The sequence below is a fragment of the Nycticebus coucang genome, chromosome 17 (assembly GCF_027406575.1).
Source record: "Nycticebus coucang isolate mNycCou1 chromosome 17, mNycCou1.pri, whole genome shotgun sequence".
In the NCBI taxonomy this organism is placed as follows: Eukaryota; Metazoa; Chordata; class Mammalia; order Primates; family Lorisidae; genus Nycticebus; species Nycticebus coucang.
The window spans coordinates 88,365,008-88,391,751 of NC_069796.1; the positions used below are offsets into that span (position 1 = coordinate 88,365,008).

A 26,744-nucleotide genomic window follows, 5' to 3' on the forward strand; every position below is an offset into this window, starting at 1 on the left:
TCTAGCCTGTGCTGGCACTGGCTGATCCTCTTCCCTTGAGGAGGGTGACAACTTGCTTCCTGTCCTCCTGCAGGTCCCCTTTGCCCACTCCCAGGCAAGACCACAGGCATCTTCCAGCCCAGCCACCTCCTGGTCCTGCCCGCCTAATCCCAAGTGCAGGGCTGAGACTGCCCCCTCCTACAGACCTTGTAGCTGACCCACAGGGTCTGTCTCTGTGTGTGAGTCTGCCTTACTTTTGGGGGTACACTAGTCCCATCTGGCCCCCACAACACTGCCTTTGCACCATGGCAGGGAGTTGGCCTCCATGGAGCCCCTGCTGGGTGCTGGTGCTCTGCCAGGCCCTTGCTCTGATTCTCCCACCTCCTCTTCCTGGCAGCCCCATGAGGGTGGTGTGACTCTCATCACTACCTCGCAGACCAGGAAGCCGGGGGTCAGGGTGAAGGGACTGGGCTGTGGTTACTCAGCAAACACTCTGACGGCAGGGAGCCAACCTCATGTCTGATGGATGTCTCTGGCTTCCTGTGCACAGTGACAGAGACTGAACCACCCGGCCACCATCCTCTGTGTGCCCTGGAACTGGGGGTGTGGGTCACCTTGAGGAACTCCTCTGGGTCGGTGGGCAGCTGAGTCTCCAAGAGGAAGCTTCTCTGCTCCTCTTTTTGGGCCAGTGTGAGCTTTGCTGTCCCCTCCGCCTGGTGAGCCAGAGACTCCTGGACCAGGTCTTTGCCTCGCTGGACAAACTCTGAAATTGAAATAATAAGAGGTGACTTCCCAACAAAACTTTCAGTGGTGACCCTCATGTGCTCCTCTGCCCAGGGGGTGAGGACACCGGTACTGGCTGCAAAGATGGTGCTTGCCTTACCAGTGACAGCCCTGGGTTCCTCCCGTGGGTCCCACTAACAGTGTGACCCTAAGTCCTGACGCCCTCTAAGATGACCCTTGCCCCACCCATGTCCCAGGGTTGGCCTCAGGGCAGGCACTTATGGGGGACACACAGGCAACTCAACCACAGTGGGCTCTGCTTCCTGCCCACGACCCACCTTCAGCAGGGCCATATGACTGGAGGAACTAAGGGCTGCCTCAGGGTGACACAGGTCGCTTCTGGCCTTTTCTACATTAATTTCTAGTGGGAGGCCCTCGCTGCCCCTCTGACTGTTTCTTGGCCTGAATCCCTGGTGAGAACAGGGAGGAGGCGGCTCCGGCCCCAGCAGTTGTCCTCACTGACTGCTGTGCAGAGCAGGTAGGTCAGTCCTGGAGAAGCTGCCTGGCTAGGTCTGCAGAGGAGGAGCGGAGGGCAGCCCGTATCCGGCGTCATGGGCACCCTTCCTGTCTCCTGACCCTTGCCAGCGCTGCCCAGCCCCGGCGTCCCAGCCCACAGTACCTGTATGCACTCACCCCTGCTGAAGCGCTCTGCCTCCTGCCAGAAGGTCTTGTGCTGCTGGGTCAGCAGCTCCTCCTTCTGCCGCCCGGACAGCTGCCCCTTGACGGTCAGCAGCTCCAGGCTGCGGGAGATGGCGGCTAGGCGGCACTTGGCCTCCTCCTGGATCTGCAGCCTCAGGGTCTCGATCACTTTCACCAAGTGCATCCGCCCCATCGTCCTGTCCAGCGTACCCTGTGAGGAGAAGCACACGGGACCATGGCCCGGGCACCAGGCCGGCACTGCCAGGAAGAAACCCTCCATCTTGTCCCTCGGCGGGATAAGAATGCCTGTCCCGGGGTGCTGAAGCCTGACACTGGGCAACACAGGAATGGTGCTTAGTACCCCCTGTGCACTGCACAGTGGGTCACTCCTATGGGAAGGAACCCAACAGACTCCTGTGATAAAAGAGGAAGAGGAAAACCTGCCTTTCTTACAGTCGTCCCTCCCCCAGTGGTCAGATTCCACATTAGGCCCTCCCCACCTGCCACTTATCATCTCGGGGACACAGCTCCTGGGGAAAACGGAAGCTGTTGAGCAGAGGTGGCCAAGGGGCCTGGAACAGACGGTCAGGCGGGGTCTCAGCACCTCCCCTAGCCTGGTCACCTCTGTCCTGCACCATAGCCGCAGCCTGATCCTGCTGCCCAGCCTCCGCCCCACCCCATATGCTCTGCCTTCCTGTGGCAGATGGGGGCCCTTCAGAGACGCTGACGCAGCTGTCAGGGGCTCTGTCCATTAGACTCACACCCAAGACCCTGGGCACAGGGCACAACCCACACATCCGCCTGCTCCAGGCTGCCCTGCCTCCACTCTGCCAGGTCCTGTTGGCCACGTGGGCTCTAGGGCCCTTCCCTGTTGGTCGCCACCCTCACTGATCCCTACTCCCCCCGTTGCCCGTGTGCCCCACCCAACCCTGCACCTCCTGTGTGCTGAGCTGCAGTGGTTTGCGTTCCAGCAGTGTGAGACCTGGGCAAGGACCATCCCTAATTATGGACAGGACTGCTGAGGTTTCCTGCAGAAGGCCTAGCCTTGCTCTGAGCCTGCCCCTCCTCTAAGTCAACAAACCCGACAGTGACCCCTACAGGATGTGAGAGGGTAAGTGGAGGTGCAGGAGTGGGGTGGGCAGGGAGGCTACTGAGGGTCACCTGGAGGGAAGCACGGCTCCAAGCAGCAGGATTTTCAGGTTCCTCTCTACCAGTGTTTATATCCCTGACCTCCCATCAGAATAGTTTGGGAGTTTTAAAAACCACGATGCCAGGGCCTCAGGGGTGACACCCAGGCACTGGCATCATTTAAAACCACCCAGGTGACACACAGGCAGTCGGGAGAGAAAACTGATGCTCCGCTTACACCAGTGGGTGTCAGCCAGGCTGCTTACTGTCATTATCTAGAAGCTCCAAAAGCCCCAATGTGTAGGTTGCACCCCAGCCTGATTATGCCAAACTCTCTGGAGTAGGGGCTTATCTGGGGCCTGTGGATCAGCACTATTTAAAGCTTCCCAGATAATATCAATGTGTGCTTTTAGGTTTGAGAACCAGGGTATATTGAGCTGGCTAGACCTCACCTTACTAGATGGATGGATAGACGGATGAATAGATGCATGAATGGACATATGGACAGATGGATGGACGGACGGACGGATAGATGGGTGCACAGATGGATGGATGGGTAGATGGACAGATGGATGGATGGATAGATGGATGGATGGATGGATGGGTGGACAGATGGATGGATGGATAGATGGATAGATGGATGGATGGATGGATGAATGGATGGACAGACGGATGGATGGACAGATGGCTGGGTGGATGGATGGATAGATGGATGGATGAATGGATGGGTGGACAGATGGATGGGTGGGTGAATGGACAGATGGATGGATGGATGGATGGATGGATGGATGGATGGATGGATGGACAGATGGACAGATGGCTGGATGGATAGGCAGATGGATGGATGGGTGAATGGACAGATGGATGAATGAATGAATTCACTGCTTTCTGTCGGGGCTCTATAGCCCCAGCTACAACACAAAGGTGCTCCACTTAATGATCTCTGAGGTGTTTCAAGGCTGGGGATTCATGTCTCTGGTTTGAGTATCTTCTTGTTCCCTTCCCGCCCCCTCCATCCTTACCAGGGCCTGCAGATCCTGGGAATCATGCAACAGCCCTTCGGCTGCAATCAGGCTTTCCGTCAGCATCGTCACGAGCTGTTGGGCTTTGGTGCTGGAACACTTATACTGGTCCACAAGAAAGTGCTGGATGTTTTCCATCTGTTTCCAGAAAGCTTCCATCTACGAAGGAGCAGGAGGAATAAGAAGTGGAGGAGAAAGCTTATTTAAGAAAGCAAAGCGGGGAGAGGTTATAAACAACCCTACAACTCCAGGGAGTTTATCTTGGCAACAATCTCATTCTACAGAGAGGTCCCTCCTCCGTTCATTGAGATGGCCTTTCAGTAAACACCAATGTGCCAATCATAAGGCAGGAAAGCGAGGCGGTCCTCTGCCTAAAGACCCTCATCCAGGTCATGATCGCCGTCGGGAGGCACCTAAAATGTGACAATGGGCTCCTGGAAGCCCCGGGATCTTTAAAAGATTAAACATGTCCTGGAAATAAAAGAACCAACAGCAATTTAAACATTAATTATTGACCTGAAAGTGCAAAATAACAATCTGGCAGAGATGATGCTGACCATGACCATGACTGAAAACATTTTGCTTTAAAATCTCTTTCCTTCCTCCCCCCATCTTATCAGGAGCAGAGCTGGGGATCCCCAAGTGGCTGAGAACATGGGGGTTTAATTTATGTCATGGCAGCCTGTCAGAGCTCCAGAACAAGAGTCCCTAACAGCTTCGTGCATGGCATACAGGTTGCATACTGCGCTCTGGGCTTCACACAGGCAGTACCCAGATAAAAGAAGTATTGGATGTGGAGAAAAGGGAACATTTCTGCACTGCTGGTGGGAATGCAAATTAATACATTCCTTTTGGAAAGATGTTTGGAGAACACTTAGAGATCTAAAAATAGATCTGCCATTCAATCCTATAATTCCTCTACTAGTTATATACCCAGAAGACCAAGAATCACGTTATAACAAAGATATTTGTACCAGAATGTTTATTGCAGCCCTAGTCATAATTGCTAAATCATGGAAAAAGCCCAAGTGCCCATCGATCCACGAATGGATTAATAAATTGTGGTATATGTACACCATGGAATATTATGCAGCCTTAAAAAAAGATGGAGACTTTACCTCTTTCATGTTTACGTGGATGGAGCTGGAACATATTGTTCTTAGCAAAGTATCTCAAGAATGAAAGAAAAAGTATCCAATGTACTCAGCCCTACTATGAAACTAATTTATGGCTTTCACATGAAAGCTATAACCCAGTTATAACCTAAGAATATGGGGAAGGGAGAGAGGGAGGGGAGGGAGGTGAGAGGATGGGCGGAGGGAGGGTGATTGGTGGGATTACATCTGCAGTGCATGTTACAAGGGTATATGTGAAGCTTAGTGAATGTGGAATGTAAATGTCTTAGCACAATAACTAAGAAAATGCCAGGAAGGCTATGTTAACCAGTGTGATGAAAATGTGTCAAACGGTCTATGAAACTAGTGTATGGTGCCCCATGATCACATTAATGTACACAGCTATGATTTAATTAAAAAAAATAAAAAATAAAAAAAAATAAAAGAAGTATTAGGAGCATGTGGGAACAGGCTCAGAAGAGTTAGTTCACTTGTCAAACATCACCAAACTAATTAGAATCAGGATTGGAGTCAAGTCTAACTCCACAACTGAGATTTCCTTTATTTGGGCTTGGCCTTTGAAACGGATACTTCTTGCTGGACAGGGCATGGGTGGGGGACAGGGGTGAGTAGCAGCAGAAACCCATGCTGATCTTGTTGCTGGGACTAAAGGTCACAGCACTTCTAACCCTTCCATGGGGCTGGCCTTAACCACTGACCCCACCTGGCTGTGCTGAGCAAGCCTGCCCCTGCCGAGCTGGCCCTCTCTCTGCTGTGGCCTCCCCGCTTAGCTGTCACCCTGCTTCTGCCCCTCTGCCCCATTGAATGACCTGCTTTCCACCTGCCCTGAGCCTGAAGACTGCCGCTGTCACCTCTTGCACACCCGTTCTGCTGATAAACTCTGGATTCCCTTGATGTCCCTGACATGATTTTTCTTCTGCTTCCTCTAAGTGCCACCCCGTTGCTCCTCTGTGCTCTTGTCCTGATCCCCCCTGACGCCTCCTCCTTAAACACTGGTAGGATCCACATTTGGGCACCGGGCTGCTTTTTCTTCCCATTTCACACAAACATTCCTAGGCCAGAGGCATCTCCAATTTTGGTGTCACCACCATTTTGGAGCATCTTCTGAAAATTATAAAACTTCTCCTTGAAAAATGTGGACACAGCTAAGGTGCTGCACACGGCGTGGGGAGGTTGTGGATCACTGGCATCTGGGCACAGCCCTCTTCTGCAGCCATCTCAGCCCAGCCCATGGTTTTAAGAACATTTTACCCTCCTGGTTCTCCAACCTGGGCTCTCCCAGAGTCCCTGCAGACCCAGGCTTCTCCACTCAAGATGCTGAAACTGAGCTTACCATCTCCCTCCCAGCTTACATCTTAATCTGGGGTCCTTATTTCAGCACAACTGGCCCTCTGCATCCTCTTCCTGCCCAGGTGCTACCCCAAGGCATACCCCCGAGTCGGCTCTTGGATTTTTTCTTATCTCTCCATCCCTACCTCTTAGTGAAGTTCCTGCTGAACTAGCCCAACAATTCTTTACTAACCTCCATTCAGCAGCCTGGGTGGCACGCCTAAAACAGAACCCGAACCAGGCCATCCCCTGCCTTGAACCTTCAGGGACTCCCACCTCCCTGGTATGAGATGCAAGCACTCTGGCTAGATCTGTTCAGCTTTCTCTTGCCACTACCTACTGCCCAGCCCTCCCCAGCTCCTATCTTTGCCCACGTACCAGGCGGCACCCAAGCTTCCCCATCTAGCCTCTCGATGGGCCCTTCTTCTGCGGAGACCTTCCTAAGCCTGAGGTGAGAGCAACTACTTCCGCTGTGCTTTCCTTGGCTTCCCCTCTGCAACCCTCTATCACAACACACGCTACCCGCCAAGTCCTTGTCTGCCCCTGTGCGGGTAGACGAGAACAGCAACGTCTGTGTGAAGTTTGAATCCCCAGTGCCCTGCACAAAGCCTGGTAAAGATACAGCACCAGGAAATATTTATTAGGCAAATGAAAATGGGGTGGTGGAACCCAGAAGAAGAGATATGTGGGGGGAGGTTTTCTTTCTGGGATTTAAAGCATGCTTTTCTGAACAATGCCCAGGGTTTGGGAAGTCAGTGGTAGCACCTGCCCCACCCCAGAGGGCAGTAATGCCATCCCATCGAGGGCTATGTCATCTTTGCTTTGAATGATAGAAAGAGCAATCTGACATTTAAACAGGGTAATTCATTACGTAAAAAACAAATCTCTCTTTGTAAATATTTGCTCCATAATTTCACGTTCTCTATCACTCAGCTTTAGAAACTGGAGCCTGTCTTAGTGGTGGAATATGACAGGGACTTCAAGTATTACACATGTCGTCAAGTATCATCTCTTTAATCCAGCCAATTTAACTGTCCCAGAAATCAAGGTGTCTATACAGGAAGGAAAGTCTGTCACGTACATTATCTATTAGCTGCTCAGAATATTCTCTCTCCTTCTTTTCCACATCTGCCAGGGTGATGTATTCAGAGTCACCAGCACCCAGCATTTCCGTGTTTGACAGTTTGACCTGAAGTCCCTTTTCTAACGCCTCCAAATCCTGGGGGAAAAAAAGAGAAAGCAAATAAGTTAAGAAAAAAATTAAATTCGTTTTAAATTCTAGAGGAATAGGTATTTTTTCCAGCACACTATTGTGAAATCGTTCTCAACAATTAAATGCTCTAGGCATTGTCCTATGAAAGGACTGATAAGAAAAATTTATTTTTCTCATTATTTTCTTCTCTATCTCCCTGTCCCCGATGCAGAAGATGATGGTGGTGGTGATGAGAGTGATGCCAATAGCAATGATGATGATGATGACAAAAATTATGGTAGTTGTGATGGTAGAGAAGGAGGAAGAGGATGGAGAGGGTGGTGACTGTAGTGATGACATTGATGATGAGGAGGAGGATGACGGCGGTGGTGATGGTCTAGGAGCAGGAGGTGGGTGAGGAGGGTGTGATTATAATAATGACAAATGATGAAGATGGTGGCAGTGGTGGTGACAAAGGAGCAGAATGATGGAGAGGGTGGTGACTGTACACAATGATGAGGAGGAGGATGGTGAGGGTGATGACAACATTGACGTTGACAACAGTGACGCAGTGAAGGTGGTGGGTCATGCTGATGGCAATGAGGAGGAAGAGGGGTTTGGTGGTGGTCATGAGGACGATGACGATGCTGTTGATGAATATGACGATGACGGTGGTGATCACAGTACAAGAAGGATGACACGGGTGACAACAACAAAGATGAAAGCTGTGAGGGTGATGACAATGACCACAATGTCATGATGAGGGAGATGGTGACAGCAGTGGTGGTATGGAAGAAAATGATGGAGGTGATGATGAAGATGACGAAGATGACGACTGTGGCGGTGGCTGTAGTGACAATGATGACGACAGCTATCATGTATTCATAGTCTATCTGTTCCTTTGCCTCATACGCATTTCTCTCCTCCCTCGGGCGTCCCCACAGGATAGGAATTACCCCTCTGCACAAAGAAAAAAACTGAGACTCTGAGAGCTTATAAAGGGTGGAACCAGGACACCGACCTGGACCTGCTGGAATCCGAGTCCTGACTCTTACTGCACATGAAACAATATAAACTTTCTATGAAAGACTGAGGTGAGTAGAATATAAAGAAGGATAAACAGCTTGAACCAATAATAAGATATATCTTTTAAAATGCTCCAGACTTCTCCAGAAAATAACATTAATTAAGATTGCCTCTGGGTGGTAGACATGACCACCATTCTTCCCTTTGTCTGCAATAAACATTTTCCAAATTGTAGTAAGACATAGTGTCTTTTTTTGTTTTTAGAGTCTCACTATGTCACCCTGGATAGAGTGCTGTGGCGTCACAGCTCACAGCAACCTCCTCTTGCCTCAGCCTCCCAAGTAGCTGGGACTACAGGTCCCCGCCACAATACCCAGCTATTTTTTAGCTGCAGTTGTCATTGTTTTAGCTGGCCTGGGATGGGTCGAACCCGCCAGCCTCGGTGTATGTGGCCAGCGCGCTACCTACGGAGTACGGGAGCTGCCCAGATAGTGTCATTTTTATATTTGTTCCATACTTTTATATGTCACATTGTGTTAAAAAGTGTATATTGTAATAAATTATTATTTTTTTATTTTTTATTTATTTATTTATTTTTTTTTTGTAGAGACAGAGTCTCACTTTACTGCCTTTAGTAGAGTGCCGTGGCATCACACAGCTCACAGCAACCTCCAACTCATGGGCTTCAGCGATTCTCCTGCCTCAGCCCCCCGAGCAGCTGGGACTACAGGTGCCCGCCGCAAATTATTTTTATATATGAAGCAAAAATATGCCCATATCATAAGCTTTACACATTATGATAAACTATTTTTTAAGTTACTTTGAAATACAGGTTGAAGACTTACTTACATTTTCTTGTTTTGAAAGAATCTTCTGGTACAATTCATCATCAGATTTCTTTTTAGGAAGCAGGTCAAGGAGGCACATTTTAAAAATCTGAATAAACATCTATTGTCAAAACAGGAAAGATAACAAGAAAAAGGCGTGAACAACGGCATCCCTCCCTCCTCCCTGCCTTGGTCTCGTCCTTTCCTATCTTTCTCTCCTTTTCTTCACAAATACTTTTTGCTGTAGGAAAGGACCTCCTGTAATACATCATACAAATGGCTTATAATCCATCACGTTTTCACAAAGCTGCCAAAGTATGCTTCGTTTTTTATTCACTCATTGATTCAAGCAACTTGCATGCCTACTCCATGCAAGGCCTCTGCATCCCCCATTTCCATACAGATCAAGAAAATATAGAAGGCTAAGGGGGGGCTGCTTCCATGAGTAAAGAATCAATGGAAAACTGGATGAATGTGGGATATGCGCAGTCATCTACCTCAGCCTTCTGTCTCTCCAGATGGAAACATCCCTTAATTCAAGAAAGACCCTCCTGTAAGTGGGGATACCCAGGAAAATCCAGAGGATGCTGCCTCCACCATTTGGTTATCCATTCACCCATTGTAGGGTTGTTTCCTGCACATGATGGTGCTGTGAACATTCATGGACAGGTTTTTGTGTGAATGTAAGCTTCTCTGGGATAAATGTCGATGAGAGCAATTGCTGGGTCTTCCAGTTAGTACATGTTAACTTTTGGCAGAAATGGCTGAAATGTTTTTCAGGGCGGCTGTACCGTTCTCCATCCCCCCCAGCAATTTACGAGGGATCATTTCATTTGGTGCCGTCACGGTCTGATTTTAGGCATTCTGGCAGGTGTGTAATGGTATCTCACTGCGGTTTTAACTGGCATTTCCCTAATGGCTTAATAATGTGGACATCTTTTAGGTGTTTATTTGCCATTTTTTAGGAAAATGTATGTTCATGTCTTTTGCCCATTTTCTAGCTTATTGTTTTCTTTTTACCGATGAGTTCTGGGAGTTCCTTGTGTATTCCAGGTACTAGTACTTTCTTTGCTGGATATATGGTTTGCAAATATTTTCTCTCACTCTGTAGTTTCTCTTTTCATTCTCTTAATAAAGTCTTTTGCAAAGCAAAAGCTTTTTAATTTCGATGAAGTTCAATTAATTAATTTTTCCTTCTTGGGGGGGGGGGTCATGCTTTTGGTGTCAATCATAAAACCTCTTTTATGTCTAGGTCCTAAAGGTTTTCCCTACATTTTTTCTGAACTATTTATAGTTTTATTGTGTACATGTAAATATATTATCCACTTTGAGCCAATTTTTATGTAAAGGTTGAGGCTTAGGTTGAGATTCTTTTTTTTTTTTTTTTTTTGCTTATGAATATCCAATTGCTCCAGGACCATTTATTAAAAAGCTTAGCATTCCTCCACTGAATTACTTTTGCATCTTTGTCAAAGATGGTTTAGAAAAAATTGCGTGGTAAGACATTTTTTAGTGCAACAGTTAGCACTATACTATATATAGTATATATATACAAATATATACACTCACACATATAGATAATACACACTGCCACTTGATCTCCACTGTGTATGGGGAGGTTGGTACAACTTTCCCTATTTTATAATCAACCCACCCCCCTTCCCCAGTTAAGAAAGCTGTACCACTTGCCTCGTGCTGCATAGCCAAGAGGGATGGAACTGAGATTCGAATCCAGAGCTCTCTATGGCCTCTAAGAAGGAGATAGTGTCCTGGCCTTCCACCCACTGAAGCCAGATATAACATCCTTTTCTCAAGATGTTTCTTTGTGGCCCAAACTGAATCAGTAATGTGACAGTTCTCATCTGATCCCTTTCCGTAATGCTAGTTTTTAAATAATCCAAATTAAGGTGCAAAAGTAGCAGAGGCATACCACGAAGATATTGTGGAATTGGTTCTAGACCACTGCAATGAAGTGAATATTGCAATAACGTCACACACATATTTCGGTTTTCCACCACATAGGAAGTTTTATTTACAGTAGACTGCAGTCTATTAAGTATGCAATACCCCTTAATTTAAAAATATTTTATTGCTAAAAAAAAAAAAGCTAAGAGTCATCTTAGCCTTCAGCAAGTCATAATCTTTTTTGTAGCTGGAGGGTGTTGCTTCAGTGTTGACGGCTACTGACTGATTAGGGTAGGTAGTTGTTAAAGGTCAGAGAAGCTGTGGCCATTTCTTAAAATAAGACAACTGGGAATTGATTGAGTCTTCCTTTCGTGAAAATGTTTTCTGTAGCATGTGATTCTCTTTGATAGCATTTTACCCGTTGTAGAACTTCTTTCAAAATGGGAGTCAATTCTCTCAAATCCTGCCACTGCTTTGTCAACTAAATGTAATATTCTAAATCCCTTGTTCTCACTTCAACGATGCTCACGGCATCTTCACCAGGAGAAGATTCCATCTCTAGAAACCTCTTTCTTTATTCCCTAAGAAGCAACTTTGTAGAGGGACTTTGCTTAACAAATGCAGTCAGTGTAACCTGGTTTCTTGTACCCTCAATGAATCTCCAACAATTAAAAAAAAAAAAAAAAAGAAGCAACTTCTTATTTGTTACAGTTTTATCATGAGATTACAGAAATGCAGTCCCATCTTTCAGACTCTACCTCTAATTCTAGTTCTCTTACTATTTCTACCACACCTGCAGTGGCTTTCTTGATGCCCTCAACATCATCCATGAGGACTGGAATCAACGTCTAGACTCTTGGTAATGTTGATATTTTGGCCTCCTCATGAAGATTCTCAATGGCATCTATAATGGTGAATCTTCTCCAGAAGATTTGAATTCTCCCAGATCCACCAGAGGCTATGGCAGCTACAGCCTTAGAAAATGTATTCCTCCCTCCATCCCTCTGTCCCTTTCTTCCTTCCAGGGTCCCACTGTGTCACCCAGGCTAGAGTGCAGTGGTACCATCATAGCTCACTGTAACCTCAAACTCCTGGACTCAAGCAGTCCTCTTGGCTCAGCCTCCCAAGTAGCTCAGACTGCAAGCAGAAACCAATGCGCCTCACTGATTTTTCTATTTTTTGTAGAGTTGTGGTCTTGCTCTTGCTCAGGCTGGTTTCATGCTCTTGGCCTCAAACAATCCTTCCCCATCAGTATCCCAAAGGCTTGAAGTATTTCTTAAATAAGAAATGCCTGACACTATTTCTGAAGTCAAAATTACTCCTTGATCCACGGGCTGCAGAAGGGATGCTGTGTCAGCAGGCACAAAAACACCATCAATCTCTTTGCACATCTCCATCAGAGCTCTTGGATGACCAGAATGCTTTGTCAATGAGCTGTAATACTTTAAATGAAATCTTTCTTCTGAACAGTAGGTCTCAATGGTGGGCTTAAGATATTCAGTAAACCGAATCAATGTCATGTCATCCAGGCTTTGTTGGCCCACTTACAAGCACAGACAGAGTAGATTTGGCATCATTCTTAAGGGCCCCAGGATTTTCAGAAAGGTAAATGAGCATGGGCTTTAACTTAAAGTCACCAGCTGCATTAAGCCCTAACAAGGGAGTCAGCCTGTCCTTTAAAGCCAGGCCTTGATTTCTCTCAAGCTATGAAAGTCTTAGATGTCAGCTGTTTCACCTGCATTGGAAATCTGTTGGCTAGTAGCCGCCTTCATCAATGATCTTAGCTAGATCTTCCAGGTGACTCACTGCAACTTCACCATCAGGACCTGCTGTTTCACCTTGCATTTTATGTCATGGAGATGGCTTCTTTCCTTAAATCTCATGAACCACCTCTGCAGGCTTCAAACATTTCTTCTGTTCACATTCTTACACTTTTCCAGTTTGTAATGGAGCACGCTGTGGGCGTACCTGTCTGTGTTTCTCTCTGTTGCCACCTGCCCTTCTCTCTCCCTTCCCTCTGCTGCTCTCATTCCTCATTTAACAATTCAGAGAATGTGCTTCAGAGAGAGATAACTCCTTTTTTTTAACACCTGTGGTCTCCAGGCCTGGCTAAACACCTCGAGGGTTCTGTGGCTACAGTGGAACTCCTCTCTCTGGCTTTTGTAGCTCAGACACACGACTGATTCAGTCAGAGATCATGAGTGTCTGGTGAAGCCTCATCTTGCTTTCCTGACGTCCACAGCTCTGTGCTCTCGCTCACTTCCTGGGAGCACATGTAACAGTACCTATAACAAGTACTGAACTTCCCGTCTCAACTCTGCACCTGCAGCTTTAGGAGTCTTGGCAAGGACTGCTGTGGTGCCTCAGTTTCCTTTCCTGCAGAGCGGAAATAGTAATGGCACCCACCACTCTGGGTTGCCCTGAGATTTAAATGTAACCGCTTGTTTAATTCTCCCAGGACCTAGTACAAAGCAAGCACTTACTAAAATCCACAATCAAAAATATCATCACTATCATCATTACTTTGAAAACATTGTTCCCTTTTAAACATTGCTGACCTCCGTTTCTAGTGGGGGGTCTGCTCTGGGACCAGGCGTTCATCTTTCTGTGTAGGCCTTCCGCTCTGGCTAACACAGTAACATGTGAGTTGTATTTAACTCATGCAGGCTCTGGTTAACACATTAACGTGTGAGTTGTATTTAACTCATGCAGGCTCTGGTTAACACATTAACGTGTGAGTTGTATTTAACTCACACTGGCTTTGAGCCCAAGGCCTTGTGAAGCATGCAGAACTGGTGGATGGGTAGGAAGGTCCACGGCCCACCCATGCATGTGAAGACTCTGCTCACGGTTTTCCCTGACAATCGGCCCATCTCCCCCACCCCTGCCATCCTGCCCCAGCTGGCCTGCCCAAGCATGCCACATGGGCTGGGCTGTGTTCTCTGATTACTTCTTTTTGAAAGTTTTATTCTATGTTCCTAATAAAACACTGTGGCCCCAAGGAAAAAAGATTTTTTTCTAGTGCAGGAGCTGTTGTGTTAAAGTTGGGACTGCAGGCCTGACCCTTCCACTCCCTGAGCTCTCTCAGTGCTCCGTATTCACTGGTGCCCCCTACTGGAGAGTTTCTGGGATTCAGTGCACACAAAGGGCCTCATGGCCCCATAAAAGGAAGAAAAGGGGACTATTTCCACCTACCACATGCTTTTCCTGCCTCAGCTCTGTGTCCAAATGCAGCAGATCTTTTAAGTGAAGGCTGTAGACACACAGGTCGATGTCTATGCTAAAGAACAAAAGGAGAGAAAGACCTTTGGAGCGTCTGGGGTGGAGCCACACGGAGTGGACACAGTGCCAGGCACAGTGGGTCCTGCCTCCATACCTAACCCACAGAGATTCCTTAAGAAGGAATCAAATGAGCTGTAGGAGACCCACTAATGACCAGGAGGGGACGACAGTTGGTGTGAGAGCCGCAGCTGCCTGGGACATCTGAGATAAAACCTACAGAGAGAGGGAGGAGGCTAGAGACACAAAACCAGCTTCCCTCGTGGAGCATTTTCACATCTGTCATCACACGTCATCTCCCCTCATGCCATAATGGGGACATTCTTATGCTCATCTTACATACAAGCAAACTGACCCGGAGATACGGAGTGGCCATCACAACAGGGTCACAGAGGGCGGCAGGAAAGTGGCAGAGCATGAAGATCTCTGACACATGTCCCCCATAGGCAATGTGTTTTTTTTTTTTTTCTGTAGAGACAGAGTCTCACTTTACCGCCTTCAGTACAGTGCCATGATGTCACAGGACTCACAGCAACCTCTAGCTCTTGGGCTTCAGCGATTCTCCTGCCTCAGCCTCCGGAGTAGCTGGGACTACAGGCGCCCGCCACAACGCCTGGCTATTTTTTGGTTGCAGTTCAGCCGGGGCTGGGTTTGAACCCACCACCCTCGGTATATGGGACCGGCACCCTACTCACTGAGCCACAGGGGCCACCCAGACAGTGCGTTTTAAATAACAAGGAAATGCTCTAAGTCCAACTGCTGAAAGACAGCCATTCAAAGTCAGGGTCGGCCAGTCTTAGAAGGCCCCATTTCAATGAAGTCTTTCCTTTCCTAGCCACTTTCAAGATCAACGGCAAGTTCGAGGATCTGAGCCCATTCTTTCCAGAGCTCTGAGACAAGGAGGTGCCCTGGTTCATCCCAGCTCCTGGAGTTACAGAGCTTCAGAACAGAGAGAGGCCTGAGGAGCAGGGCACAAACCTGCCAAGGCGGGGCTCTGCTCTGGGCTGGGTCAAACCTGGCTCCTTCCCTCCCTGCAGTGTGACTCTGGGCAAGTAATTCAACCTCTCTGGGTCTCACTTTAATCCTTAAAAAATGGGGGAATAATAACATCTATCTGTAGGGTTGTTAGGAGGAATTAATTAATTCATGGTTTAATACTTACTGATAACTGAACTGGTTGGTCCTAGGCTCCCTCCCTCTGGGCTGTGTGCTCCAGAGGGAATCAGCCCTTAGTGATTAGCTTAGAGCTCTGCTCAGCACTTGGCCTAGACAGCCACTGTGTGTGTTGCAATGACTGTCAGTGATCAAAGAGATTCCCCTGTCCTCTCTCTGCAGGGCTCCCGCCTGGCTCTATAATCTCAGTGTTAGCCAACACTCAGAGTAAGTGACAAACACATCTGGGACCCAGCTCTGACCGGGTCACTCTGTGTCCCTGGTGGAGTTCCTTGACCTCTCTGGGCCTCTGCTTCCTCCTCTGACAATGGTACAGCCCAGCGTCCCTCTCCTTACCTCTCGCAGGCCAGCACCTCGGGGAAGGTGCTCACGCGGAGGAAGGTGCGGCTGAGAAACCTGTCATCGCTGGTGGCCGAGTGGATACTGGAGGAGGAGCTGCCATCGTCCTTCCCGGCCTGGCTCAGGCTCCCCAGGCTGCTGGAAGGGGAGGCCTCCACCAGCTGGTGCGGCAGGACCGCCTGCTTTACGTTCTCATGCAGGGATGGGTTGGAGGACCCATCGGCCAGAGGCTGGGGTGGCAGGAGGGAGATCACTATTAGTTCACCGGAGGTCTCACGGATTCACTGTAGGACTTCCCTGGTGACATGCGATGGCACCTCACTGAATGGCCGCTGGAGTAGACTGGCCAGAGGTGCCCAGGACAGAGCCACGCAACAGGTGTTGATGATGGAGAAGGGCCCTGATCACGCACCAGATAGCTAGTGAGGAATGCGGTTCCCAGTGTGCATTCCGAGGCACAGTTCCCTCAGCTACGACCGGTCCCTGCTCACATGAGGTTTCCATAGGAAAATTAGTTTGGGAAAGGCTGCATTAAACAAAGTGGAATAATTTCTTTGGTGCAGGGATTCTCCGAGCCTTCAATATGCCCTGCCTGTCTTCCCAAGCAAATAATTATTTCAAAAACCTACCATGTAGCAAGTGCTAAGACGTCACACATTGCTCTGAGACCTTGTGTGTGTTCAGTGCTCCATGAAGATAATGAGACAGACCCATTATTCCCATTTCACAGAGTAAGAGACTGAGGCACAGAGAAGTCAGGCCACACAAGAGATGCAGAGATGGGAGTTAGGAGTGAGCCAGTGGAACCCCAGAGCTTATTCTCCCAACCACCTAGCGAGTAGGCAGCATTTTCCTCAATTTCCTTGAACTGGAACTCTTCGGCTCCCCAGCCTGAGAGCTCCTTGAAACACCGTGGAACACTCTCTGCAAAGCTCCCAGCCACGGGCGGGAGGGTAATAGTAGTAGCCAGGTGTTAAGGTTTGATTCTGGTGCAGCCACTTCCTGGTACGGGACTGCGGGCAGAGCCTCAGTTTCCTTATGTGCAAAGTAAAGACAGTACAGGGACACTGCCACGCTGCAATGCCCAACGTGTGACAAATACTGAGCCCCACGCCAGCCCCATGACATGTTGTGTTAAATGCCAGCTGCCAGGTTAGTCCAGGGGAATCCATGTTGCAAGCTGGGGCAGTATCAGAATTTGTATCAGCGTTAAGGGCAGGGTGGGTGTTGTCCCACACGGCCGCACCTGGTTCCCCAGGTAATTCCTTGCCTTTTTTTTTTTTTTTCTTTTTCTTTTATTGCTCATACTTTATTCGGGATCAAAATCCTTACCTTGGACATATCCTGTTCCTGAACATCCCTCTATAAAGTGGATTAACCGTAAGTTTTGCTTCATTTCAAAGTGTCAATTTACCCCTATAAAACCCTTCACTAGGACCAGATTGCCAAATTCCCTCCACTAACCCCCCAATTTTTAGTACATGACTGCATTAACTGCATTTCTATGGTGAAGTTGAGTACACTCACCCGGAACTTCTGATTGATGGGGTAGATGACCTTTGCCTTCAGGGCAAATGCAGTGATATCGCTGTTAGAAGGCCGCTGGCTTTCCTGGAAAGGAGAGACACCAACGTTATGAGAGGCCTGCTATAAAATGAAGGATAAACTGCCAAGAGTTTCCAAAATGCCACATCCCGCTACTTATAAAAGTAGCCTTGGACAGGGACCACAGTAGGCACATTTATTTTTATTTTATTTATTTTCATTTTTTGAGACAGAGTCTCACCATGTCACCCTCGGTAGAGTGCCGTGGCATCACAGCTCACAGCAACCTCAAACTCTTAGGCTTAAGCGATTCTCTTGCCTCAGCCTCCCAAGTAGCTGGGACTACAGGCGCCAGCCAAAATGCCCGGCTATTTTTTTGTTCTAGTTGTCATTGTTGTTTAGCAGGCTCAGGCCAGGTTTGAACCTGCCAGCCCCAGTGTATGTGGCCGGCGCCCTAACCACTGAGCTCGGGCCGAGTAGGCACAAGTAAGTGCTCACTTGCTAGAACGATGGATGGACAGGCAGACGGATGGATAGATGGACATATGGATAGGTGGACAGGCTGATGGATGGACAGTCTGAGAAATGTATGGAAGGATGAACGGATGCATTAATAGGTGGACAGACAGATGGATTGACGGACAGACAGATGTGTGTATGGACAGATGATTGGACAAGCTGATGCTATCAACAGAGAATGGTACATTCTTCATTTAATTCCAATTCTTCAGCTTTGGAAGAAATAAGGATATGAATAACTTGGAAATAATCAATAGGCATGGCCTAACAAATTGGGAATCATCTTTAGGTAGAAAAAGCAAACAAAAAAAACTTTAGCATTGCCAGTGCATAAACACATGTGGCAATCAATGTTCACACAAGACTTTGGAGTAGACCCTTAAACAAATAGACGTGGTTGCCTTAAGTCTTTTAACTTTTCTGAGCTTTGATCTTCCCAGATAGTAAATATAGAGTATCTGCCCCCAAGACCACATGGATAATTCTCAACCTTCCTAATGCAGTTCCTGTGGGTCGCGACCCACTGCGCTGAACTGCTGGGACAGAGGGGAAGCCAAGCAATGGGCCCCTACTTGTAGTGGTGAAATGAACCACTCAGATTTGCCTGCCCTGGTTTCTTAGTAAGCAGCTGTGCTGTATTCTCACGCCCTCTGTGTCTGTCTACTGCCGACTTGCCTACACCCCCACCCCCGCACTTTGCAAAGTCAGAGCTGAGTAAATGCTTCGGAAACAACCAGCGAGGAAGGCAAGCAGACAGGCAAGCTGGAGGCTGGCTCTGCAGACCCTGGAAATCTCTCTGGAACAACCGGAACAAGCTGACTGATGAAAATGGCATCCACGTGTACTTCAAAGCTTATCAACGATGTCTTAAAGAATGAGCTTCATAACGAATGATTGATTTCCAATGGAGAAGTTCATCTTGGAGTAAGACACCCTATTGTGGGGACAGGAGAACCGATTGCTTGCTCACCATTTGGGGCACGGAAACACCCCCCACTGACCTAGTGCTGGGTCCACATATGTGTCCAGGCAGAGGGCCATTGTGATGCCTGTGAGAGGCGCAGGAGGGAAGCTACGCACGGGGCCCTGGTTCTTGTTGTTTATCTCTATGTCCCGTGACTCACAAGATGGACTTAGATGAGAGGATGTGGGGAGATCAGCAACATACTCAACCCTCTGGGCTTCCAAGGATCCTGCCAGAGAGGTTACTGTCTCCACTTCTCAGATGGAGAAACTGAATCCAAGGCCACACAGCTAAGAAATGCCGGAACTGGGATTTGAACTTGGACTTGGCTAGCTCCAGGTCCATGCTCTTCAGCTGCACCATGCTGCCTCCTTCAGCACGGTCAGAACAAGAGGAAGAGCTGTGATGTTTGAAGTGGGAATCTCAGCAGAGAAGGGCCATGGGCTCGGCTTCACCGTGCGCAGGAACCCAAGTCAGATGTGAGGCACCTTGTCGCCCCAACCCCCCCACGTCTAATCAACCCCAATCCCCATGAGCTTCATCTCCTAAATAGCTCCCAAATCCATGGACTGGACTAAGACTCCATCCTTTCTATCCTGAAGGGCTGCAGTAGCTTCCTCACTGGCTCCACCTTATGTACTGAGGCCTCCTATGTGCTGGCCCCTTTATGCATATTTGCTCAGTTATTATTTATTTTTTAAAAATTTATTTAAGATTAATATGAGGGTACAGATGATTAGGTTATGTTGTTTGCATTTGTTAAGTAAAGTTCAAGTTGTATTTGAGCACTTCACTCGGGTGGTGTGCTATTGTGCCTCCATAGCGCCCATTAGGTGAGAGCACATCAATCCCCCTCCTTCCCACTTAAATTTAATTGTGTTTTTTCAGGCAGCACCTGTGGCTCAGAGGAGCAGGGTGCTGGCCCCATATGCTGGAGGTGGTAGGTTCAAACCCAGCCCCGGCCAAAACTGCAAAAAAAAAAAAAAAAATTAATTGTGTTTGTCTCTCGTGTGGGCATGCAGTTGTTTATCTATTGGTTTCATATTATTATTAAGTACATTGGATACTTGCTTTTCCATTCTTGTAATACTTTACTAAGAAGAATGTGTTTCAGCTCCATCCAACTAAATACAAAATATATAAAGTCTCCATCTTTCTTAATGACTGAATGGCACTCCATGTTCATTAGTCCATTTGTGGTTGACGGGCACTTGGGTTGATTCCACGTCTTGGCAATTGTAAATTGAGCTGTGATAAATGTTCCAGTGCAAATGTTCTTATGGTAAAATGATTTTTTTTTTTCTTCTGGGTAGATACCTAACAATGGATTGCAGGATCAAATGGAAGGGTTACTTTTAGCTCTTTGAGGATTCTCCATACTTTTTTCCATAGAGGCTGTATTACCCTGTTTCCCCGAAATTAAGACATCCTCTGAAAATAAGACCTACTCACAGGAAAGATAAGACGTCCCCTGAAAATAAGACCTAGCGCATCTTTGGGAGCACACCTTAAAATAAGACACTGTCTTATTTTCGGGGAAACAGGGTAGTTTGCAGTCCCACCAGCAGTGGAGATGTGTTTCCTTCTCCCCACATCCACGCCGGCATCGGCAGCTTTGGGACTTTGTGATGTGGACCATTCTCACTGGGGTGGGGTGATGTGCATCTCAGGGTGGGTGTGATTTGCATTTCTCTGATGATTAGGGATAATGAACATTTTTTTCATGTCTTTGTTAGCCATTCATCTGTCTTCTTCAGAGAAGGTTCTGTTCATGTCTCTTGCCATTTATAAATGGGACTGTTTGCTCTTTTCTTGATTAGTTTGAGTTCTCTATAAATTCTAATTAGCAGCCCTTTGTCAGATTCATAGCATGCAAATATCTGCCCCCAGGTTTGCTCAATTAATTACCACACAATAGTCAGCTTGAAGAGGTCTATACTATTATCAAGTGAAAAACTAAGACTCAGAGGTCAAGGCCTTCTAACGCATCCTCCACATGGGAACTGAATGATCTTTTAAATACACAATTCCTATGGCTGCTCATCTTAGAGCTCCCCAGCTTCCCTCTGACGGGAGGGCACAGGCCCAGTCTGCTCCCAACACCGTTCATCCCACCCACTCTCTGCTTGAAGACTTGGTGACACGCTGGTACCAAAGCAAGGAAGGGCAGTGAGATTAAAAAGGCTGATCTCAGGACTAGTTACATAATCTGTGAGGCCCAGTGCAAAATGAAAATGGGGGTTCTAATTAAAAATGATTCAGAATTTCAAAATAAGTGAAAGCAGAGCCCAGCAGCCAAGGGGAAGGCCTTCCTAGTGCAGCTCTGGGTGACCACACGGTGCACAGGCCCCTAGTACCAGCCTGGCCAGTTGTCCTCAGGAGACACATCTGCTCACAGGAGAGACACAAAATCTAAAGCTCCTGTGCATGTTTAAATTCTTACACATGGAGGTGAAAAGGAAGGACAGAGAAAGTAGAAAAGTGTGGTCTCTCCTGCCAGGAGTTGATCCTTAAGAGGGGAGATGAAAAACAAAAATAAAATTGTAAGAAGAAAAAGATGTCAGAGCAGGATCCACTTGAAACCCACGGGAGCACCTAGGGATGGGAAATAGTGGCTTGTGCATCAGAAACATAATCCAGGCTGGTGGGGAGGCTCCCCTGTCCTACCCACCTGCAGACTCCACTCCCTTGGAAGGCTGGCCTAAGGACTCTTTACCAGGAGAGAAAGGACGTAGAGGCCCTTGGCACCTGCAGTCAAATAGTGAGCAGGATTCTTTCTGCTGCCAGAAGAAAAGCCACTGTCTTTAGTTTTGTTTTTTTTTGTTGTTGCAGTTTTTGGCCAGAGCTAGGTTTGAACTCGCCACCTCCGGCATATGAGGCTGGTGCCCTACTCCTTTGAGCCACAGGCGCCGCCTACCCCTGTCTTTAGTTTTTAAAGCTTTCCTTACTAAGCTCAGATGTCCTCCAGTTCTGACAACCTCCCCAGCTGAAGCACTACAATTATTTAGAAAATTAGTTGTAGCACAAAGGTACAACATAAAACTCCTTCACCTGAAGCAATGCAATTATTCAGAAAATTAGTTAAAGCATAACTGCAGGAAGAGAAAAGCCATTTTGCTCACCGAAATAAAGGTGTTCCTTTCAGTGGACACACAAAAACATTCATAAGGCTCTGTCCCTCTCCCTCCCTTCAAAGCAAAGGACCTAGATGGGGAGACCCGGCCTGTGGAGTAGCATGCCTCAGAAACTCCTGGAATTTTGTCTGTTTTTGGCTGAGATGAGCTATTCATTAAACAGAGTTCACTGGAGGAGTGGCTCGAACCACAATGCCCTGGTTTTCTGTACACCCGAGGACACAGGAGTTGCAGCTGGACTCATGGAGTCGAAACAGTCCAAGCTACATACTTCTGAAAAGCTAAGGCTGCAAAAGGCAAGGGCATTCTGACAAGCCAGCCACCGGAACAGGCAGATCTTTAACTTGATTCTTGTCAATTATTAGCTTGATAATGGGCATCTATGGTGGGGGATGGGGGGGAGGGGAGGAAGTGAGATAGGTAACAGAAAAGACATTACTAAGCAGGAAAAAGATGAATTAACCATCCAGGGAGGTAGAAAAGGATCTGGCCCCTCTGCAAACACTGGTTGAGCACATATTCCGTGGCGGGAATGTTTACTAGTTGGCTCAGCCCTGGGAGGCCTTGGCAGGCAAGAGGCGACATCCTTACTGCCATATAAGCTGGGGAACCTGAGGCTCAGAAGGGCTGTGTTGCCCAACATCACACAGCAAATGCGAGGCAGAGGTGGGTGTGATTCTAGGATCCCAGGCCAGTGTTGTTTTCATTGCTGGTTGTTTTTCTTTCTTTTTTCTCTTTTGTAGAGACAGAGTCTCATTTTATTGCCCTCGGTAGAGTGCCATGACGTCACATGACTCACAGCAACCTCCACCTCCTGGGCTTACGCGATTCTCCTGCCTCAGCCTCCCGAGTAGCTGGGACTACAGGCGCCCGCCACAACGCCCGGCTATTTTTTTGTTGCAGTTTGTTAATACTCTTTATTTATTTATTTATTTATTTGCAGTTTTGCACCGGGCCTGAATAATTGCATATGAACCCACACCCCTGGCCTATGGGGCCGGCGCCCTACTCCTTTGAGACACAGGCGCCGCCCTTTTTGTTGAAGTTTGGCTGGGGCCAGCTTTGAACCCTCCACCCTTGGTATACGGAGCTGGCACCCTACCCACCGAGCCACAGGTGCCCCCCGGTCACCGGTTGTTTTCATCTGAGCTGTGTGAACAGCGTTGGCTGTTTAACACTTCTCCCCCACACCGTATACCGTACACTTCCTCTGTAAAAAGTACACAATTTAACGTTTCGGTGTCTTCACAGGTAAGGGCAGCCGTCACCACCATCAATTTCACAACACTTTCATGGCATCAAAGAGAAACCCTTCAGCTGTCACCCCTGTCCCTCAGGTCGCTCCCAGCCCCTGGCAACCTCTCATCTCCTTTCTGTGCGCATCAATTTCCCTCTCCTGGATACTTCACATGAATGGAATACTACAGTATGTGATTCCTCTATAACTGGCTTCTTTCATTCTTCCATTTAGCATAGTATTTTCAAGATCCATCCATATTGTAGCTTGTATCAATACTTCAGTCTTTTTTTTTTTGTTTTTTTCCCCAGGCAGGTTCTCCCTCTGTCCCCCAGGCTAGGGTGCTGTGGCATCATCATAGCTTATGGGTTCAAGGGATCCTCCTGCCTCAGCCTCCCAAGTAGCTGGGACTACAGGTACCTGCCACAACAGCTGGCTAATTTTTCTATATTTCTGTAGAGATGGGGTTTTGCTCTTGCTCAGGCTGGTCTTCAACTTCTGACCTCAACTGATCCTCCTGCCTCGGCCTCCCAGAGAGCTAGGATTATAGGCATGAGCCATTGCGCCTAGCCCCAATCCTTTTTATAGCCAAATAATATTCCATCTATGAATATGACACTTTTTTTTTTCACTGTAGTCAGTGGACATTTGAATTGTCTCCCTGTTTTGGCTACCGTGATAGTGTTAATCTGAACATGTGTGTCCCCGTTTTCATGTGGACATTTGTTCTCCTTTCTGTGATCAGGGAACTAATAGTATGGAGGGGGGCAGAGAGGTAAAAAGAGACTAGGGAAGACGGAGACAGAGAGATAGGGGATGCCCAACACCTGCAGGCTCACACTCAGCCACAGAGACACATGCAGACCCACAGGGACACAGTGACCCAACCAAACATCCACCAAGGAGTGAGCACTGAATAGCTGCGGCACATCACGCATGGCCAGTGCTCAGCACTAAACTGTGGATTATGAATACATTTGACAATGTGGATAACCCTGAAAGCATTCTGTTGAGGGGACACAGGTTCCGTTTCTAGGAAGCTCTAGCACAGCCAAACCGAGCTGTGGTGATGGAAGCACATCCCCGGTTTTCTCCGGAAATATGTGTGGGAGGTGGGGATTGACCACAAAGGGGCACTAGGCGACTTCCTGGGGTGATGATGGTTGGTAGTGGAAGGGAGCCAGGAAGCAGAGGAAGGATGAATAAAAATGCCAGGCGCACGAGCAGCAGTCCCCCAGATTCTAGGAGCCACCATGGTGACAGGAGTGTTTGATGAAGTTGCTGGGCCAGTACTTGAACATCTCCCACCTGGCAGCCCTGGCCAAAACTGTCAGTCTACAGTGGGTCACCTGCAGCCAGTTCAACACGTGCCAAGGACCAACAGTACCCTCAGGAATCCAGTCGTATAGAGCAACGCCCTTCGAGAACTTCCAGATCAAGGGACCAAGTTTAGGTCTGGAATCAGAACCTGTTCCCCCTCAAACCAATGTAGAAAGGACCTTACACCATCATCCTGACCACACGCACGGCAGTGAAGATAAAAAATCTTCACCTGGAGTCCTCACAGCTGGCTGAATAAAGCTTCACTGCCCCTTGAGAAGTAAAGGTAACTTTTAAGACATCCAACATGCCCTGCTCCAGCCACATACTGGGAGCTGGCTGGTCAACACACGGCTGAAGCCTGAGGAAACTCCTCGAGGAACTTGCCTTAATTAAACTTTAGACTTTGAAAAAAAAAAAAAAAAGGGTTGTGCACTGCTCTCAGTAGAAAATGCTGTTTTTACACTGATCACTCAGGAATAATGAAAAAAATCAATGGCCCTTGTGTGGAAGAGCTTGCGCAAGCATGAGAGCTGGTGTAAGTCTCTCTTGGCTAATGACTCTGATATCAGCCCTGGCTGGTCCCCTGGTGTTATTACTCCCACTCCTGACCGTGGGCCCTTGCATTATCAATAGGCTCATCACTTTTGTACAGGACCGTGTAAGAGCCGTACAACTGCTGGTCTTAAGAGGCCAAAATCGGCCCCTTTCAGACAGAAAGCTAGAGATGACACACACACGGTACCAGATCCATGATGGGGTCCTTGAATTTACAAGAAGAAGGGGGGAATGAAAGAACCAGACCAGCGCCATCGTAAGAGTTAAGTTTTGCTTTCCCTGCCATTTCACTCGGTACAAGCCCAGGCAATTTCCCGAAATCATGAGACAACCGCCCACCAATCAGGGACCCCCCACCTAACTGATCCACAAGTGCCCCCTTTGTTTCAAGCTGTGCACGCCCACCTGCTGCGGGACCATAAGAACCCCGCTCCAGAGCTCGGGGCTCCTGGCTCAGATCCGTTGCAACGGAGTCCCCAGGAGCCCAAGTTCGAACTTGCAATAAATGGCCCTTTTGCTTTTGCATCAGACTTGGCTCCCTGGTGGTCTTTGTGGGGGATTTTGAGATCTGGGCACAACAATGACACCTTCTGGATGGGGAAATGGGTTCCAAGCATGAGTGCATTTGTTAAAACTTAACAAATTGCATGTAAATCACACCTTAACAAAAGCAGCCTATTGGGAAAATACAGCTGGCCCACCCACCCCACAGTTTGCAGCTCAGCAAACAGACACAACCCCCAAGCTCACCTCTACAGCAGCCTCATCTCTGGACATCTGTGCTTCTCGCTTCCGCCTCCTTGGTGGGGAGCTGGCTTCCGAGGGAGTCTGGACGTTGGGCTCCAGGTTCTTGAGCAGATGTTGAGCATCGTCTTTCTAAAACCCAAAGGGCAGGGATGGGGGGGGTGGATGGGTTGAATCACCACACTGAGGTCCAACAGCCTGGTCCCCCATGACTTGGCCAGTCAACCTCCCCACTCAGCTCTGTGCTTCTGCCCTGTGTGTGCCATGCCCCCTCTCCCAGCCCACCTGTGCCTGCTACACATCCTTCCAGACTGTCCAGACCATCTTCCTGAGAAATCCTCCCCAGACATCCCCAGGACTCGGAGCAAAGCTCATTCCATTCTACTTCTGGGTCAGTGGCCCCCATTAGATGGTGAATTTTGTAGGTGGGCGGGGGATAACAGCTAAGCATGGGAAATGGCATGTAAACATTAATTTTCCTGTTGTTCTCAATAATGTCATTGGATATATATTTTTTTTTTTTGTAGAGACAGAGTCTCACTTTATGGCCCTCGGTAGAGTGTCGTGGCCTCACACAGCTCACAGCAACCTCCAACTCCTGGGCGTAAGCGATTCTCCTGCCTCAGCCTCCCGAGTAGCTGGGACTACAGGTGCCCACCACAACGCCCGGCTATTTTTTGGTTGCAGTTTGGCCGGGGCCAGGTTTGAACCCATCACCCTCGGTATATGGGGCCGGTGCCTTACCGACTGAGCCACAGGCGCCGTGGATGGTTTTTAAGACAGTATCTTAGGTAACCTTAAATTACAGAGTAGTTGTGAAGTGCACTAGATGCTCTTTATTTGTGGATTCCGTATTTGCAAGTTCCCTGACTCGATAACATTTATTTGTGACCGCCAATAAGTTCTCATGGCAAATTCAGAGTCATTCCTGGATTGTGCCAGGTGGAAAAATCTGATTCATCTGAT

The 26,744-nt window shown here is 48.0% G+C and overlaps 1 protein-coding gene across 4 annotated transcripts in view; it reads right to left on the minus strand.

The window, feature by feature from the left end:
- EVC (EvC ciliary complex subunit 1) overlaps window positions 1–26,744 on the minus strand; it is a 72,336-nt gene that overhangs the window by 40,018 nt on the left and 5,574 nt on the right. For all 4 annotated transcript variants that reach the window (XM_053565927.1, XM_053565928.1, XM_053565926.1 and 1 more), the window contains exons 2-10: window positions 25,785–25,910; window positions 17,285–17,368; window positions 15,755–15,987; window positions 14,162–14,246; window positions 9,084–9,182; window positions 7,098–7,235; window positions 3,552–3,710; window positions 1,396–1,612; window positions 594–742 (exon numbers count right to left, since the gene is read on the minus strand). In XM_053565927.1, coding sequence (XP_053421902.1) covers window positions 594–742; window positions 1,396–1,612; window positions 3,552–3,710; window positions 7,098–7,235; window positions 9,084–9,182; window positions 14,162–14,246; window positions 15,755–15,987; window positions 17,285–17,368; window positions 25,785–25,910 — 1,290 coding nt within the window. The remainder of the gene's footprint in view (window positions 1–593; window positions 743–1,395; window positions 1,613–3,551; window positions 3,711–7,097; window positions 7,236–9,083; window positions 9,183–14,161; window positions 14,247–15,754; window positions 15,988–17,284; window positions 17,369–25,784; window positions 25,911–26,744) is intronic.